This window comes from Antrostomus carolinensis, unplaced genomic scaffold (assembly GCF_000700745.2).
Source record: "Antrostomus carolinensis isolate BGI_N321 unplaced genomic scaffold, ASM70074v2 scaffold8720, whole genome shotgun sequence".
NCBI lineage: Eukaryota > Metazoa > Chordata > Aves > Caprimulgiformes > Caprimulgidae > Antrostomus > Antrostomus carolinensis.
The window spans coordinates 1-13,631 of NW_010286401.1; the positions used below are offsets into that span (position 1 = coordinate 1).

The 13,631-nt window shown below is 41.7% G+C and overlaps 1 protein-coding gene across 1 annotated transcript; it reads left to right on the forward strand.

Annotated features, from left to right (window-relative positions):
• Positions 1-527: 527 nt before the first annotated feature.
• LOC104524741 (dipeptidyl aminopeptidase-like protein 6) lies at positions 528-13,297 on the forward strand (the record flags this gene model as incomplete). The annotated part of the gene is made up of 9 exons (XM_010167744.1): positions 528-626; positions 2,933-3,002; positions 4,941-5,135; positions 5,934-5,988; positions 6,895-7,000; positions 7,842-7,900; positions 11,366-11,438; positions 11,538-11,611; positions 13,046-13,297. Coding segments are annotated over 9 exons (878 nt in total), but the record flags the coding sequence as incomplete, so codon positions are not given.
• Positions 13,298-13,631: the final 334 nt, after the last annotated feature.

Consider the following 13,631-nt stretch of genomic DNA (forward strand, 5'->3'; position numbering starts at 1 on the left):
AAAACTTTTTCACTGCGAGAGTGACAGGACATGGAGGCATGCTGCCCAGAGAGGTTGTGGAGTCTCCTTCTCTGGAGATGTTCAAAACCTTCCTGGATGCGTTCCTGTGTGACCTACTGTAGATGAAGGATCACTCTGGCAGGGCTTTGGACTAGATGATCTTTTGAGATCCCTTCCAATCCCTAACATTCTGTGATTGTGTCATTCTTCATTTGATATCTAGCTTTGCATGGCAGGTAGGTGTCTGACTGGGACCTATAGTAGAGTCTCAACACAGAAGGTCACATTCCCATTTGCTGTAAATCAGCTAAATGTCACTGATGTCAGGAATATAGCTTTTTGCCAATACAGAACCTGGAAGAGGTTTCAGAGACTGAATTGAATTAGGCATTTAGTCTGTGAGGACTAAAAGGAAAATCTTTCATAACAAAACCTGAGTTCCAAATATTAAGGTGGCTATAAAATGTTGAAATGTATTTTTACAAACAATGCCAAAAGTTTTTGTGATCTTGTCCTTCTTCTTTCAGAAATTTTTGAGCTGGAGGTAAATGAAAATGTGCAGCTGACTGTAAATGACAGGCAAATGCCTAAGGTAGAATACATGGAAATCAAGATAGATGATTACAGTAAGTAGTACCTTTTCTCTCTCTTATTTTTCCTTTTCACTGCTATTGCTGTGCAATGATACAGTTGACTAGACTGGCAGGAGGAAAAATTGCTTTGATTCTCAATAAACTCAAACAGTTTGCAAAGCACTTTCTTAGGATGTGCTACATAAGAAGGTTACTACAGAGACAGGATTTGATGAGAATGCAGCTGAAGAAAGGCAAAATGATAGGGTTGGGTTTTTTTTTCCTTTTAAAATTTTCTTTGTAGAGAAAAAAACACACCAGGAAATGACACAGTGTGGTGCCCTCATTGTTTGGAGCATTTGGCATAACTGGACTGGTGTATTATTTGAGATGGGTTAGAAGTGGGATACTCTATGTGCTTGCTGGCTATAGCTGTGGCTGCCTTTCAATATACAATATTAAACTGCAGTGAATGAAGATGACTTGTCAATGACTGCCCATTGGATTCCTTCAGGGTTCTTTGAGAAAGCCATATCACTTGATAGATTTGGAAAAAAACCAGCTTTATGGGAAAATCCAAAAATATATTTCACCTGGAGTAAAGAAGGCAGAAACTTGGAGTGGTTTATATCCACAGCTGGTGCATTATGTGTACCACTTGTGTAATCATTCCCCACAAATCCATATGCCAAACAGGACAGAGAGAGAGAAAAGCCTAGAGGCAAACAGACAAAATGGAAGCATTTTCTGCCTGTCTCTGTAGTTGTACCTGAAACAACCTAAAAAGTGTCTCCTCTGACTGTAATCAGATATCTTACGTGTATGTGGAAAATCCATATACTGTGAGTTGTGCAATGACTCCCAAAATTCCCAGTTTATGTGTATGGTGGCAACTCTAAAAAAAAACCCCAAAGAACTCGGGTTCAAAGCATGAACCATAATATTTCCCATGCTGGAAAGGAGCTACCTCTCAAATTGGATGCAGTGAAATGAAAGCAGTGAGGTGTGATGGATGGCTGGTTACTAATTTCGTACATTACCAGGTGTTATAAAATGGGAAGCAAAGACTAAGACACAGTTGCCGTTTGAAAAGGATCATAATGGCCCTAAAATGTTCTGCTTGATACATGGGCATTAGGAACATAAACCAGTGCATAAAATAACAAGAACAGATGTGCATTTCCAGACCTTATGGGCAGGAAAAGATGGGGAAAGATCCTGTCATAAAGATCACATCTATCCCTACCGTGAGCCAATTCATAATAGCATGGGCAGCTTATTAGGAATTACTTAGCTTAATAATAAATTTCTTAACTGCAGGTATCATTGAAATGTGATTCTTCTCATTTAAACAAAAATATAGGTGTTTGTGTGAAATAAATGCAAGCTGGTCATAACAGTGTGACTGTTCTGTGCACTGCCTGTAGTTTCAAGGCTTTGGGCTGAACAGCCTTGGGGACACTGCACGTGGTGCTTAGTTATATTTAAAGTCAAGCGATGGCCTTTTTGGCTGTCCCTGGGCCATTGATCCAATTTGCAGCTATTAGCATTCAGATGGAATAACTAATTAGGCTGAGTGTCAGACAATGATTGCAAAGGAAACCACTTAAACCATGCGGTTAATCTCAGTATTAATCTACTGAAAATGCGCCTAATATGGATTTAATTGCTGGGCCTTTGCTAATCTGGATTGTAGTTAACATTTTAAAAATAAATGTGAAAAGCATTTGTATGGCAGTGGTTTTGGCTATCAATACCAGTCCGTAGGAAGCAGTTAAATGAAACTTTGGGGAGCAAGTCTCTCTCTCACATTGATTCAGTCCCAGTATAACAACATGGGTTTCGGCACAGTTGCCTCCTATTTTACAGAAAAATTAAGCTTTCTAAAAGATAGGATTAAAATACATCTTTCTCTATCTGTCTTCACATCTTTGTAGCAAAATAATCCTATTCTCTCCCCCAGCCACCATACTTAATTGGGTTTAAAAGTATCATTTTCATCACCGATTTTCCCCCTCCTCTGCTTCCCTGAAATATTGATTTCTGGCTGTGTCACTCATGCAACTGCCAAAAAAGAAAATTATAGCTATTGCCAGATGTTAATTGAATGCTGTAAAAGTGATGCATGACTGAACAGCTCGCGCTGTACTCCCAATTTATGCTTCTTGTCACCTCGGCTATCATAATATGGGTTTTTTCTTTGACAACATCTGTGTTCCTAAGGTGTTATTTAACAATGCATCTGATGAAATGCCATTTTATTCCTGCTCATAAGTGGCCAAAACACCAGAAAAATCTATTAGAATTATGTCAGTATTCCCACACTGAAGGCATGCTGTTATTTGGGTTTTTTTGTCTAGAATTGCCAATGCAGATCTTAAAGCCAGCAACATTTTCGGACACCGCGCACTACCCCTTGCTTTTGGTTGTGTAAGTTCTTGCTTGTCCTTTCTTTCTATTCACATTATTAGGGAAGCATGGAAATCTGAGCTATGATCAGAGCCTTTTAAGATATATTTTGTACAAAAAATGCCAGACTGCTTTAGCACCTAAGTCCAGCATGTTGGTCCCTGCCTCACCTTGGAGGTGGGAAAGGCTAGACATAGCTCCCTTGTCTCCCATGTTTGAGCCAAGGGTTTCAACTCCCAGGAGGGTGCCCTGGTGAAATCCTGCAGAGTAAATTGTAGGATTTTGTAAAGTTGTTCCATGTACACTTGCAGTTCAGTACTTTTAGGATCAGGAACAGGAAGGGGAGGAATAAAATTTGGATGCTGACTTTCTGTCCTGGTGCTTAGAGTACTCACCCTGCACTTAACAGGTAGTTTTAGAGTGGGATGCAGTCAGCCTTACTGCAGCTTTAATTTTAGATGCTCTCATGCAACAGTCTTTCCCATGTAAATGTAAATGCCAGTGTTCCCTGAAGTGACAGTAAAGGGAGAGCTAGAAACCTTTGAAGATCTCCACGATGTTAGCATTTATATTAGGTAGGTAGGATTTCCTCCTGGCAGACATAGCAGATGGGTATTCCTTTATGCAACATTTAGTAATAATAATATACACTACTGAGTTGTTTCTGGCAATTTGGAAAGAAACTAGAAGAGGGAAGTCACTGACCTTGGAAGAACCTGCTTGGCCCTGGCTGTGTCCCACTGCATCACTTGGGAGCACCCCATGAGAGAGAAGCTTCATGTAGGAGTGATGAATGCCTGATGAATGCCTGAACACCACCCTGCACATCCCTCCATGAAGGACAAAACCACTGCAATAAGCATGTCGTTACATCACAAAATTACTGCAGAGAAAATGTACTTCATTATACAAGTGCTTGAGGAAGATTGGTACTCATCAAGCTAACAGCACTTGATTAGGCTGCCTCTGAAGCTGGATGTGCCTGGGTCTCGCCTCAATAAATGCAAATGCCTGAAGTCACACGCACATTAAAATCCCACAGTGAGTTGCCTGGTGTCTCCAAGAACCCCAAAAAGGACAAGTAGATGGAAGTGCCAATGGCTCTACAGTAATTCCAGTCCTTAAATATTACTTCTCGTCATCATCTTAATTTTTCTGAGCTGTCTGGCTGAAGAGGGGTCAATATTTCTGAAGACAGTTCCCCTGTGCGGGATTAAACCCTAAGCAGAAGAATGAAGAGGGAGTCTTGCCCACCTCTTCCCCTTCCCCATCAATTTGGGGCTAAACTGGGCATTTTAAAGCTGTTAGTTTTATCACTTTAAATTGCTCTTGTGTTAAGCAGTGGTGACAGAAGTGATTGACAACTCCATCTACAGCCGCTCTGGAGAAGCCCATGGAGAGAGAAGGTCTAAGAATGGGGGCAGTAAATGAAACCCAAATGCTTGGCAGTAAAGGAAGGGGTATTGATGTCTGCAAGCTTCATCCAACATATTTTGGCAGTGACAGTGCTCCCCAAAGCCAGGCTCCTCACAGAAACCCCTCCACCAGAAAAATTCCTGTGGAAAATAGCTATAGATTAGAGCAGGCATGGATGGGAGAATATCAACTGACCTCTGCATCGCTGCCCTGGTTTACTCACAGGAGGAATCCTGTCCAGTTAGTGATATGCTTGCTAGGTTTGTTCAGAGCTCAGTTTAGTGCAGTGATAGTTGCTGTGCAAAGAGGTAGGCAGAAACCAGCCTGCAGCTTCCACCTCAGCCTTAAAACCCATCCTACACAACCAGTCTTCTACACATCGTCATTGCAGAGACTGGTCTCCCCTTCTTGAAACCTGCTCTGCCTTACGATGCTTGTGGGAGCTGCCAATCCTCATTGCCACGGCAAGCTCATGGCCCCGGGGAGGGTGTTTGGCCCATCCTTGGTGCCGTTGTCTTTGCTTGACGCCTGTTTCTGTTTCAGAGATGGAACACCTGGCAGCCAGATCGTAACAGAGAGATTTGAGGTGACGTGGGAAAGCGTCATGGTCAGCTCTCACAACGCCATCGTGCTGAAGTTCGACGGCCGTGGGAGTGGCTTCCAAGGCACTAAGCTGTTGCATGAGGTTAAGAGGAGGCTGGGCTTTTTGGAAGAGAAGGATCAGTTGGAAGCTGTCCGGTGAATGACACTGTTATTGAAAAAAAATAGTTCATTAGTGATAATTAACCCAAGACTGTCATTAGTCCTGGTTGCTTTAATGGTGCATAGGGTAGAGCAATGAGATGGGAGGGAAGGACAATATAGTCATACAGCTGTGACCAAGTGATGGCATGTGAGAGAGAGCTCATGCCAGCCAGTGCAGAGGGAGAAAAATAAGCCTTAAACAGAGCTAAATTAGAGCACACTTATCTGTATCACATGTTCAAAGCTTATTTATTTTTAGTTCTCTACAGTCATACAGCTACAAAAAAATAAGCTTGAATATCAGCTCCTACATTTATTTTTTACTGGCCTGGTAGTTGGAAAAAATCCATCTTTAAACCCTTAAACTTTTTAAAACAGAAAAAACAGTGCAAAATCCTAATGTCAAGTGCTGTCATATTGTTATATTTATTCTGCATATAATCATGCTAATAGAATAGAATAGAATAGAATAGAATAGAATAGAATAGAATAGAATAGAATAGAATAGATAATCATTCTCAGAATAGTGCAATAGCATCAGCTTTATTATGACTTTCAGAGGTACTTCAGGTTATTTGCTGCTGTTGCTTGGTCAAATCCAACAGAACAAGTTGAAAGATTAAATTGAGCAGAGACTCGTGTGACAGCAGTGTGTAGTAGCGTGAATTTAGATTGTCTACATCTTTTTTCTGCAGCCATCCCAAATTCAAGCTGATAGAAATCACACTATGTTTGCTATACCTATAGGGAAAAATATTTTTAACCCATTGTTTCTCCTCTCTCATGTTCTAGGACGATGCTGAAGGAGCATTACATTGATAAAATGCGAGTCGGTGTGTTTGGGAAGGTAACGTTTTCCCGTTGTTCCTTTGTGCTGTTCTATTTGGCTGATGTGGCTAAGCAGCTGAGCTAAATCCTGATTTATTGAATATGTCAGTGGTGACTTCTTTATTATTATTTATTTTTGAGATAGGCTGCTTCTTGCTCAGAGATGTTAAAGATGAAAGCTATCATTTTGTCAATGTATTTGACAATTTTTTTTTAAATTAACTTCCAAGTAAAGAAAGTGACTATTTGTCAGGAAAACGCTGTCAGATAATGAATTATTTTTTGCCCTTGCAAACTTTCATTTCATTTTCTTCTTGTCCTTTAAGGCCTATGGGAATGTGGGTAGATCTAGCTCACGTTGTACAAATGTAAAACAACAACAATATTGATTTCTGAGGCTGATTCACACCATGGAGTGTGTCTGCCTGGGAAAGAACAATTGCAAAGTACACAGGGTTTGTAATGAGAAAGGGATTCCAAGTAGAAATTGTTTATTTTGGGAGATAGAAGTTTGGAGTAGTTGGAGAGAGCTGCACAGACAGCAGCATCACTGCAGGGAATTGTTAACAGACTGATGGCAGACACTGAAATTGTGATGTCCTTTTTAAGTAACAAAAGACTGAGGTAATATTTCAGAGAAGAAACATACCTGATCGACCTACAGCTGTAACGTGGGATGAAAAGAGCCAAGCTCTTGGGCAAACAACCCTCCTGCCTTCAAGAGAGTGCAACAACTGCAGAGCTCATCGTCAGCTGCATCTGCCAAAGGCAGGGACGTGTCCCTTGTTTCATGATTTTTCAGGGCAAGACATTAAAGGCTCCATAATGGCTAAGGGGTTGCTGCAAGTTCTCAGCTGCCCTGTACCCAAAAGCAGCAGCACCTCATGGCAGGACCACTAATGCTCCTGCCCTGTTTATGTTCCAGGATTATGGCGGCTACCTGAGCACTTACATGCTTCCAGCTGGTGAAGAGAACCAGGTGTTCGCCTGTGGAGCTGCCCTTTCCCCGCTGACAGACTTCAAACTATATGGTAAACCCCATCCCAGAGCCCACAGACCCTCTTGATGACTACAATTATGTTTCTGCCCTATCCTTTCCCAGTTATCTTCTCGTTCGTCCCCAAGACCCTGCCTGTTTTGTATCATGTGTTTTCTTAGGACTAGCCATAAAACATTTTTTCCCAATCAAGAGCAATTTTGCTGATGGGGCCACCCATGGTGGTCCAAGTAATCAAATAACTTTTTTAAGTCACTCCTTTTAAAGGAAGGAGATATGTCTCTAAACCCCTCCACCCTCTGACACCAACCTGCACCGCTGCCTTGAATGTGCTTCTTTCTTGCTTGAACTATCTATCTGTGGGAGCTGTAGTCCAGCCCACCAGCCCCATCCTCTCTCTGGCAGCACATGGTGGTCCTTTCTCTCAGGGACACCAAATCCCTTTGCATTTAGTGCCAGTGAAAATCAGGGGACTGCCATAAAAGTCAGTGGTGTTAAGCCAGTCTTCAGTTCCCATGCAATTATCCTTGAGATCAACGCAAGGTTACAGTCAACTGTTGATGGAGATGGTCTCATGTGAAAGAAAAAAGTGACACAACATGCTAGTCCTTTTCTCTTGTATCTCAGTCACATTAAGGAAATTTTTAAAAAGACTCTTCTGTGACTGATTTAGAAACCAGAAGTGCATGGTGATAATGAAAGACTGTAGCATCATACATAGTCTTAGTGCATTTTCAAAAACCTTTAGACATGTCTTGTGTAATTAAGGCAATGTTAGAAAATAAAGTCTTTTTTAGCATTTGCAAATTTGATTCAGAAGCACCAGTGTACTCAACTTATGACTGAAAGAGATGTTTTCTTTTTCTCTTTTCAAGCTTCAGCATTTTCTGAAAGATATTTGGGCTTGCATGGGATTGATAACAGAGCATATGAGGTAACTGCATGGACACTGCATTTCCCTGATAAGATGTGAATGGTGTTTTAACTCTTCCTCCATGTGTTGTCTTTTGAGAAAGGAGCAAGGTTACGCAAGATGGACTCACTAGTAAAACTTTGAAGATGTCCTTCAGCCTGCTTACTGCTTTTGTTGTCTTAATAGTAATATTGGATGTGGTTTTTATTGATTAGCCTTCATGTCTGCCTCTGTAAATTGAGTAAATACAATTATTGCAGATTTACAGATTGAAAGAGCTGAGGCTGAGTGACTTAGATGTGCCCAAGTGGACACAATGTCATGACCTCCTTTAAAGTTTATCCCAATGGTCTTGACACTTTGATTCTCTCTGAGATATAATTTTTGACCCAAAGTCAAGTGAAGTGGAGCTTTTCTTGGCTTTTTCAAAGTAAACACAGATGTGATACTTCACATCAGCAGAACTGTGTGCCAGAATTGAGCAGGACATGGAAAAGGAGACATGGATATTGAGGGTATTGTTTAATCAATCAGTTGTCTCATGTCTTCTTTCCTTCAATTACTTGGAGGAAAAACCTAATAAAGACTAGTCACACAAACAAAATTTGTTATACAGAAAACCTTGTTAAGCCCGCTAAGCCTTGTTTTCAGGTAGAAGACATGAAAGCAGCAAAGTTTTGAAACTGTTTTCTTACAGAGAAGGCAGGTAGCACCCTGTGCCCCCACAGCAGAAGCTTTTCCTGGCTATCTAAACACCAAGTTCATTATCTCTCAGATTTTGCACTCATGATCTCTAGATCATAGAATCATAGAATCATAGAATGTCTTGGGTTGGAAGGGAGCTTCAAAGGTCATCTAGTCCAACCCCCCTGAAGTAAGCAGGGACATCTTTAGTAGAGCAGGTTGCTCAGAGCCCCATCATGCCTGACCTTGAATATTTCCAGGGACAGGGCCTCCACTACCTCTCTGGGCAACCTGTTCCAATGATCCACCACCCTCATATTGAAAAACATTTACCTAATATCCAACCTAAATCTCCCCTTTTCTAGTTTAAAACCATTACCCCTCATCCTATTGCTGCCTGCCCTTGTGAACAGTTCTTCCCCAGCTTTCTTACAGTCACTTTTCAGGTACTGGAAGGCCGCTATAAGATCTCCCCAGAGCCTTCTCTTCTCCAGGCTGAACAACCCCAACTCTCTCAGCCTGTCATCTTAGGAGAGGTGCTCCAGCCCTCGGATCATTTTTGTGGCCCTCCTCAGGACACGTTCCAACAGGTACATGTCCTTTTTGTGTTGAGGGCTCCAAAACAGGACGCAGTATTCCAGGTGAGGTCTCACCAGAGCAGAGTAGAGGGGCAGAATCACCTCTCTCCATCTGCTGGCCACCCTTCTTGTGATGTAGCCCAGGATGCAGTTGGCCTTCTGAGCTGCAGATGCACATTGGTGGCTCATGTCCAGCTTTTCATCCACTACTACCCCCAAGACCTTTTCCTCAGAGCTGCTTTCCAGCATATCATCTCCTAGCCTGTATCGATAATGAGGATTGTCCCATCCCAGGTGCAGGACCCTACACTTGGCCATGTTGAACCTTATGACGTTCACCTGGGCCCACTTGTCCAGCATGTCCAGTTCATTGCAAACTCTTACAGAATTACAGAATGGTTGGGGTGGGAAGGGACCTCGAAAGATCATCTAGTCCAACCCCCCTGCCAAAGCAGGTACATCTAGAGCAAGGTGCACAGCACTGCATCCAGGTGGGTTTTGAACATCTCCAGAGAAGGAGACTCCACAACCTCTCTGGGCAGCCTGTTCCAGTGCTCTGTCACCCTCACAGTAAATAAGTTTTTTGTCATGTTTAGTTCTTTTAGAAATGTGAAGGCAGGTCAGTAGAGGTGAAAACAACTGAAAATATTTCAGAAATGAGAGCTTTGTGTTGCCATGCGCTCTTTGTGCATTGAGAAGCTGGCCTCAGCAAATAGTGGAACTTTTAGTTGACTTGGGATTAGCTGCTAGGAACATCACCTGAGCTCTCTTCAGAGCACGGTACTGTTCTGGATGTGAACCCTAACAGATACACATCTCCTACACACCATAGTTGAACCATGAATTGCTTAGAGATAAGAACTACTCCTAACCTGTGGGCCAGACATGAACTTTAAGATCATATAATTCAAGACAATGTAGACTCTGAAAAAGCTGTGTTGCCATGTGGTAGGTTACAACTGAGGGAGCAGAAAGGAAGGAGCCATATAAGGGGAGAACAGAGGGCAAGATATGTGCATACACCGTCACAAGACTTAAGCGTTACAGCCAGCAATCTGAGGATGAGAGAACTCATGAATTAAGTCCAGCAATAGAGGGAAGGTAAGAGGGCACCCTTGCAAAATTTGCAAACCCTTTCTAAGTCCATATAGAGTGTGGAGCTGCAAGGAAGCCAGAACGGACCTTCATCCACCAAAATTTCCAAAAACTTGCCTCTCTCACCAAGGAAATACGCAGGGCCACTTCTAATGTTCGGGGTTGCTTTACCTTTTAAATGAGGAGAGGTACACATAATCTGTAATGTAAAACGACAGTGGCCAGATCTTAGTAGTACATTTGACCTCCATAGTCAAGCATGGAAGGTCCTGTTGCTGTTGGAGATGCATCAGTCTGTCTTCTGTGGAAACCATGTAGGACAATAGGAAGAAGAAAACAGGTATAAGATAGGACTGATACAAGAATGTCTTAACTGAAAAAATGCATTAACTCATGTCAGTGAAGTGTTTAAACAGTGAAGGAAACATGAATTTGAGACAAGTATTCTTCCCCGCCCCCTATAAAATGGTAACATCTGTGATTTGATACGTACATTCCTTTTGCCACTCCAAGAATTTTGGAGTCTTTTGGGGTCTCCTTGAGACTTGTATTCTTCTGAACAATGCAGCAAAAAGCAGAGAAGTCCTTCATTTCTCTTAGCCAGTACCATTTGCAGTCACTCACAATTGTATTTCCCCTGTGCACCTGAAAGACAGTTGAGGGCAAAGGCATTCTCAGCAGTGGACACTTGAATTTAGTATTAGATCCTCCCCCTGGCTGTCAAAGCTCATTGAGGTTGGCTTTCAAACCATACCAAAGTCACTTCAGCTCTCTGAAGAGTTCTTAGGGATAAACACCCGGGTACACTTTTCATCGGTGTTTTGTATTCACTGGAAATTCACTTCGACATTTTCCATGTGTTCTGCAGTTCAGGCTTTTGGTGACCATTATCAGAACAAACGAGGGGTTCTGACGTCCTACTGCTGCTGATACTGAGCTTGGAAGGACAGGGTGGGGGTGTATTTTACTTCCAGACTGATTCAAGTAGCCAAGAAAATCTACTGTGCTAGTGTCTGCTTGTTATCCTTGTGATTAAGTATCAAATGGAATTAATTGCTTCTATTTTCTCCACATAAATTGCTAATTTCTAGCAAGATTTTTAATCTTATTGCAACCTTTACCTTCACAGAGCACCAAATTAGCACACAGAGTCTCATTACTGAAGGAACAGACGTTTTTGATCATTCATGCTACTGCTGATGGTAAGTTAGCCCATCATTTGAGTTCATTATATGTTTGGGACGGCTTTGATTTTTCTTAATTAAATTTGCCTCCTTAATGATTGTAATCTGTTTTTACAGAAAAAATCCATTTTCAGCATACTGCGGACCTTATCACACACCTAATTAGGGAAAAGGCTAATTACAGCTTGCAGGTACAGTATGTGTTTCTTTTTTTCATATTTGCACAGTTATTTCCCAGTGTGAGCGCAAACTGCTGTTATGAAGCAAGCTTTGAAAAGTCACTTGCAAACTCAGCCTGGCAGTAGAAACATCATCAGCGTGTAATGTGTTCTTTATTTGATACCACTATTTTGGTTTGGACAGTTGTTGAGCAGTTTTACAGAAAAATAGGGTTTGAGAGACATATCTCTAAGGAATTGATGCCTATTTACTTTCTTTGGGAATATCAGGGTAAATTCAAGATGAATTACAGGGAAACGGGGATCTAAATTAAATTAAGCAGAAAAGTTATGGAGAGAAATGTCTCATAAATCTGACATCCCACTGCCAACAACATGCTCTGGTCTGGAAGGTCCCTCTCTCTTCTGAATTACATCTCTGATTTGCTGAACAGCCCATGTCCAAGACATTAAAGCTTCCAAAATGAACCCATCCACCAGCCATGGGGATGGTCCCTGACCATCTCAAGCCATGGCCAATAGAGTGCAATTAGCCCAGGCTCAAACTATGTCAGGGCCCATGCTACAGCTCACAGTATAGATGGTTGTGTTGCATTGCCCAAGTCCTACTAATACTTGATTTACTGAATACCAGCTCCCTCTGGCTGCGTTTCTGTGGAGCTTCATGTGATGGGTATGCTCACTTCATCATGCTCCAAAGATGGATAGGCTGGAGCACAGACACAAGAGCTGAGCAATGAGCCTGGCACAGACTGGGTCATCGCTACAGTGACTGAGGTGTTCCTGCATATTTCCCAATGCAGAAGCATTAGTACTTTAGACTTTGAAGCCATCAATGGCCTAGAGGCACCTCAAAGATTAGGTGAGGACTGACTCATTTTTCCCCCTTCAATATCCTGTTTGAGACAACTCATTGTGATCTTGCATTCCTTCAACACATGCAAAAGTTATCTGTTTCATTAAAATGGAAAATTGTGTTTAAACTATTTCATTTCTAGCTTCTCACTTTTTTTTCTATTTAATTACTTTTCCAGCAAGCTTTATTTCAATTTTTTACTTAATGACATTTTTTCTTTAAAGCCTTCATTTTAGTCAGTAAAACCTAACATCATTTCTCTCCACAGACTTGCACTGGGCTTTTTTTAGTTTTCACAAGCACTGTTATTTGTAAGTAAGTGCGGTCTGGTTCTGCTTAGCCTGAAATTGTTCAGAATGGAATTAAATGGAAAATCCTCCCCCAAAAAAGTTCCTTTTGAAGGAAGATGCAAGTCTGTGCTCAGAGTGCTATGGTGCCTGAATTACCCTGGACCTCATGTGCATCTACAGGAAGACACATGGTGCTGAGGAGAAGCAGTGGGTTTGCAGGCCAGCTCAAGCTGCAGATATGGGTGGTCAGTCCAGAGACTTTTAGCTCCTAACTGTGTGTATTTCCCCATTTCTTTGCAGATTTACCCCGATGAAAGCCATTACTTTAACAATGCAGCATTGGAACAGCATTTGTACAACTCCATTGTCAACTTCTTTGTGGCGTGTTTCCAAGTTCAGGACAAACTCCCGATAGCCCCACTGAAAGAGGAGGAGGACGACGATTAACCCTACTTGTCCGTGCTAAGCACAAGGCAGATCTCTCTAACAATATGCAACTGGATCATTTTCCTGAAGAAAGAGATGTTACGTTGTTAGCATGTATTTAAAGAACACTGAAAGCAGCTCATCTGCTTTACTTGACAGCAACTCCTTCCTAAATGGAAGAACATTAAGCATGGTGAACTCAGCAGAAACTGCTGTCTCAAATTAATCCATCACAACCAACATCTATTTTTTCTTTCTTCTTTTTTTACTTTTTTTTTTTAATTTATTTTTGTTTGCCACAATGTGACTTCTAGTGTCAAAATGGCAAGATACTGGACTTAAAGGAACACCCCAAGAAACCTCTTTGAGGACTTGAAGATTTAATGTCTCTTTGGATTGAAGCAATCAAGCAGTAGCAGTGAAATCCATCATCCATGTTAAGGTTCCTATAGTTAGCATC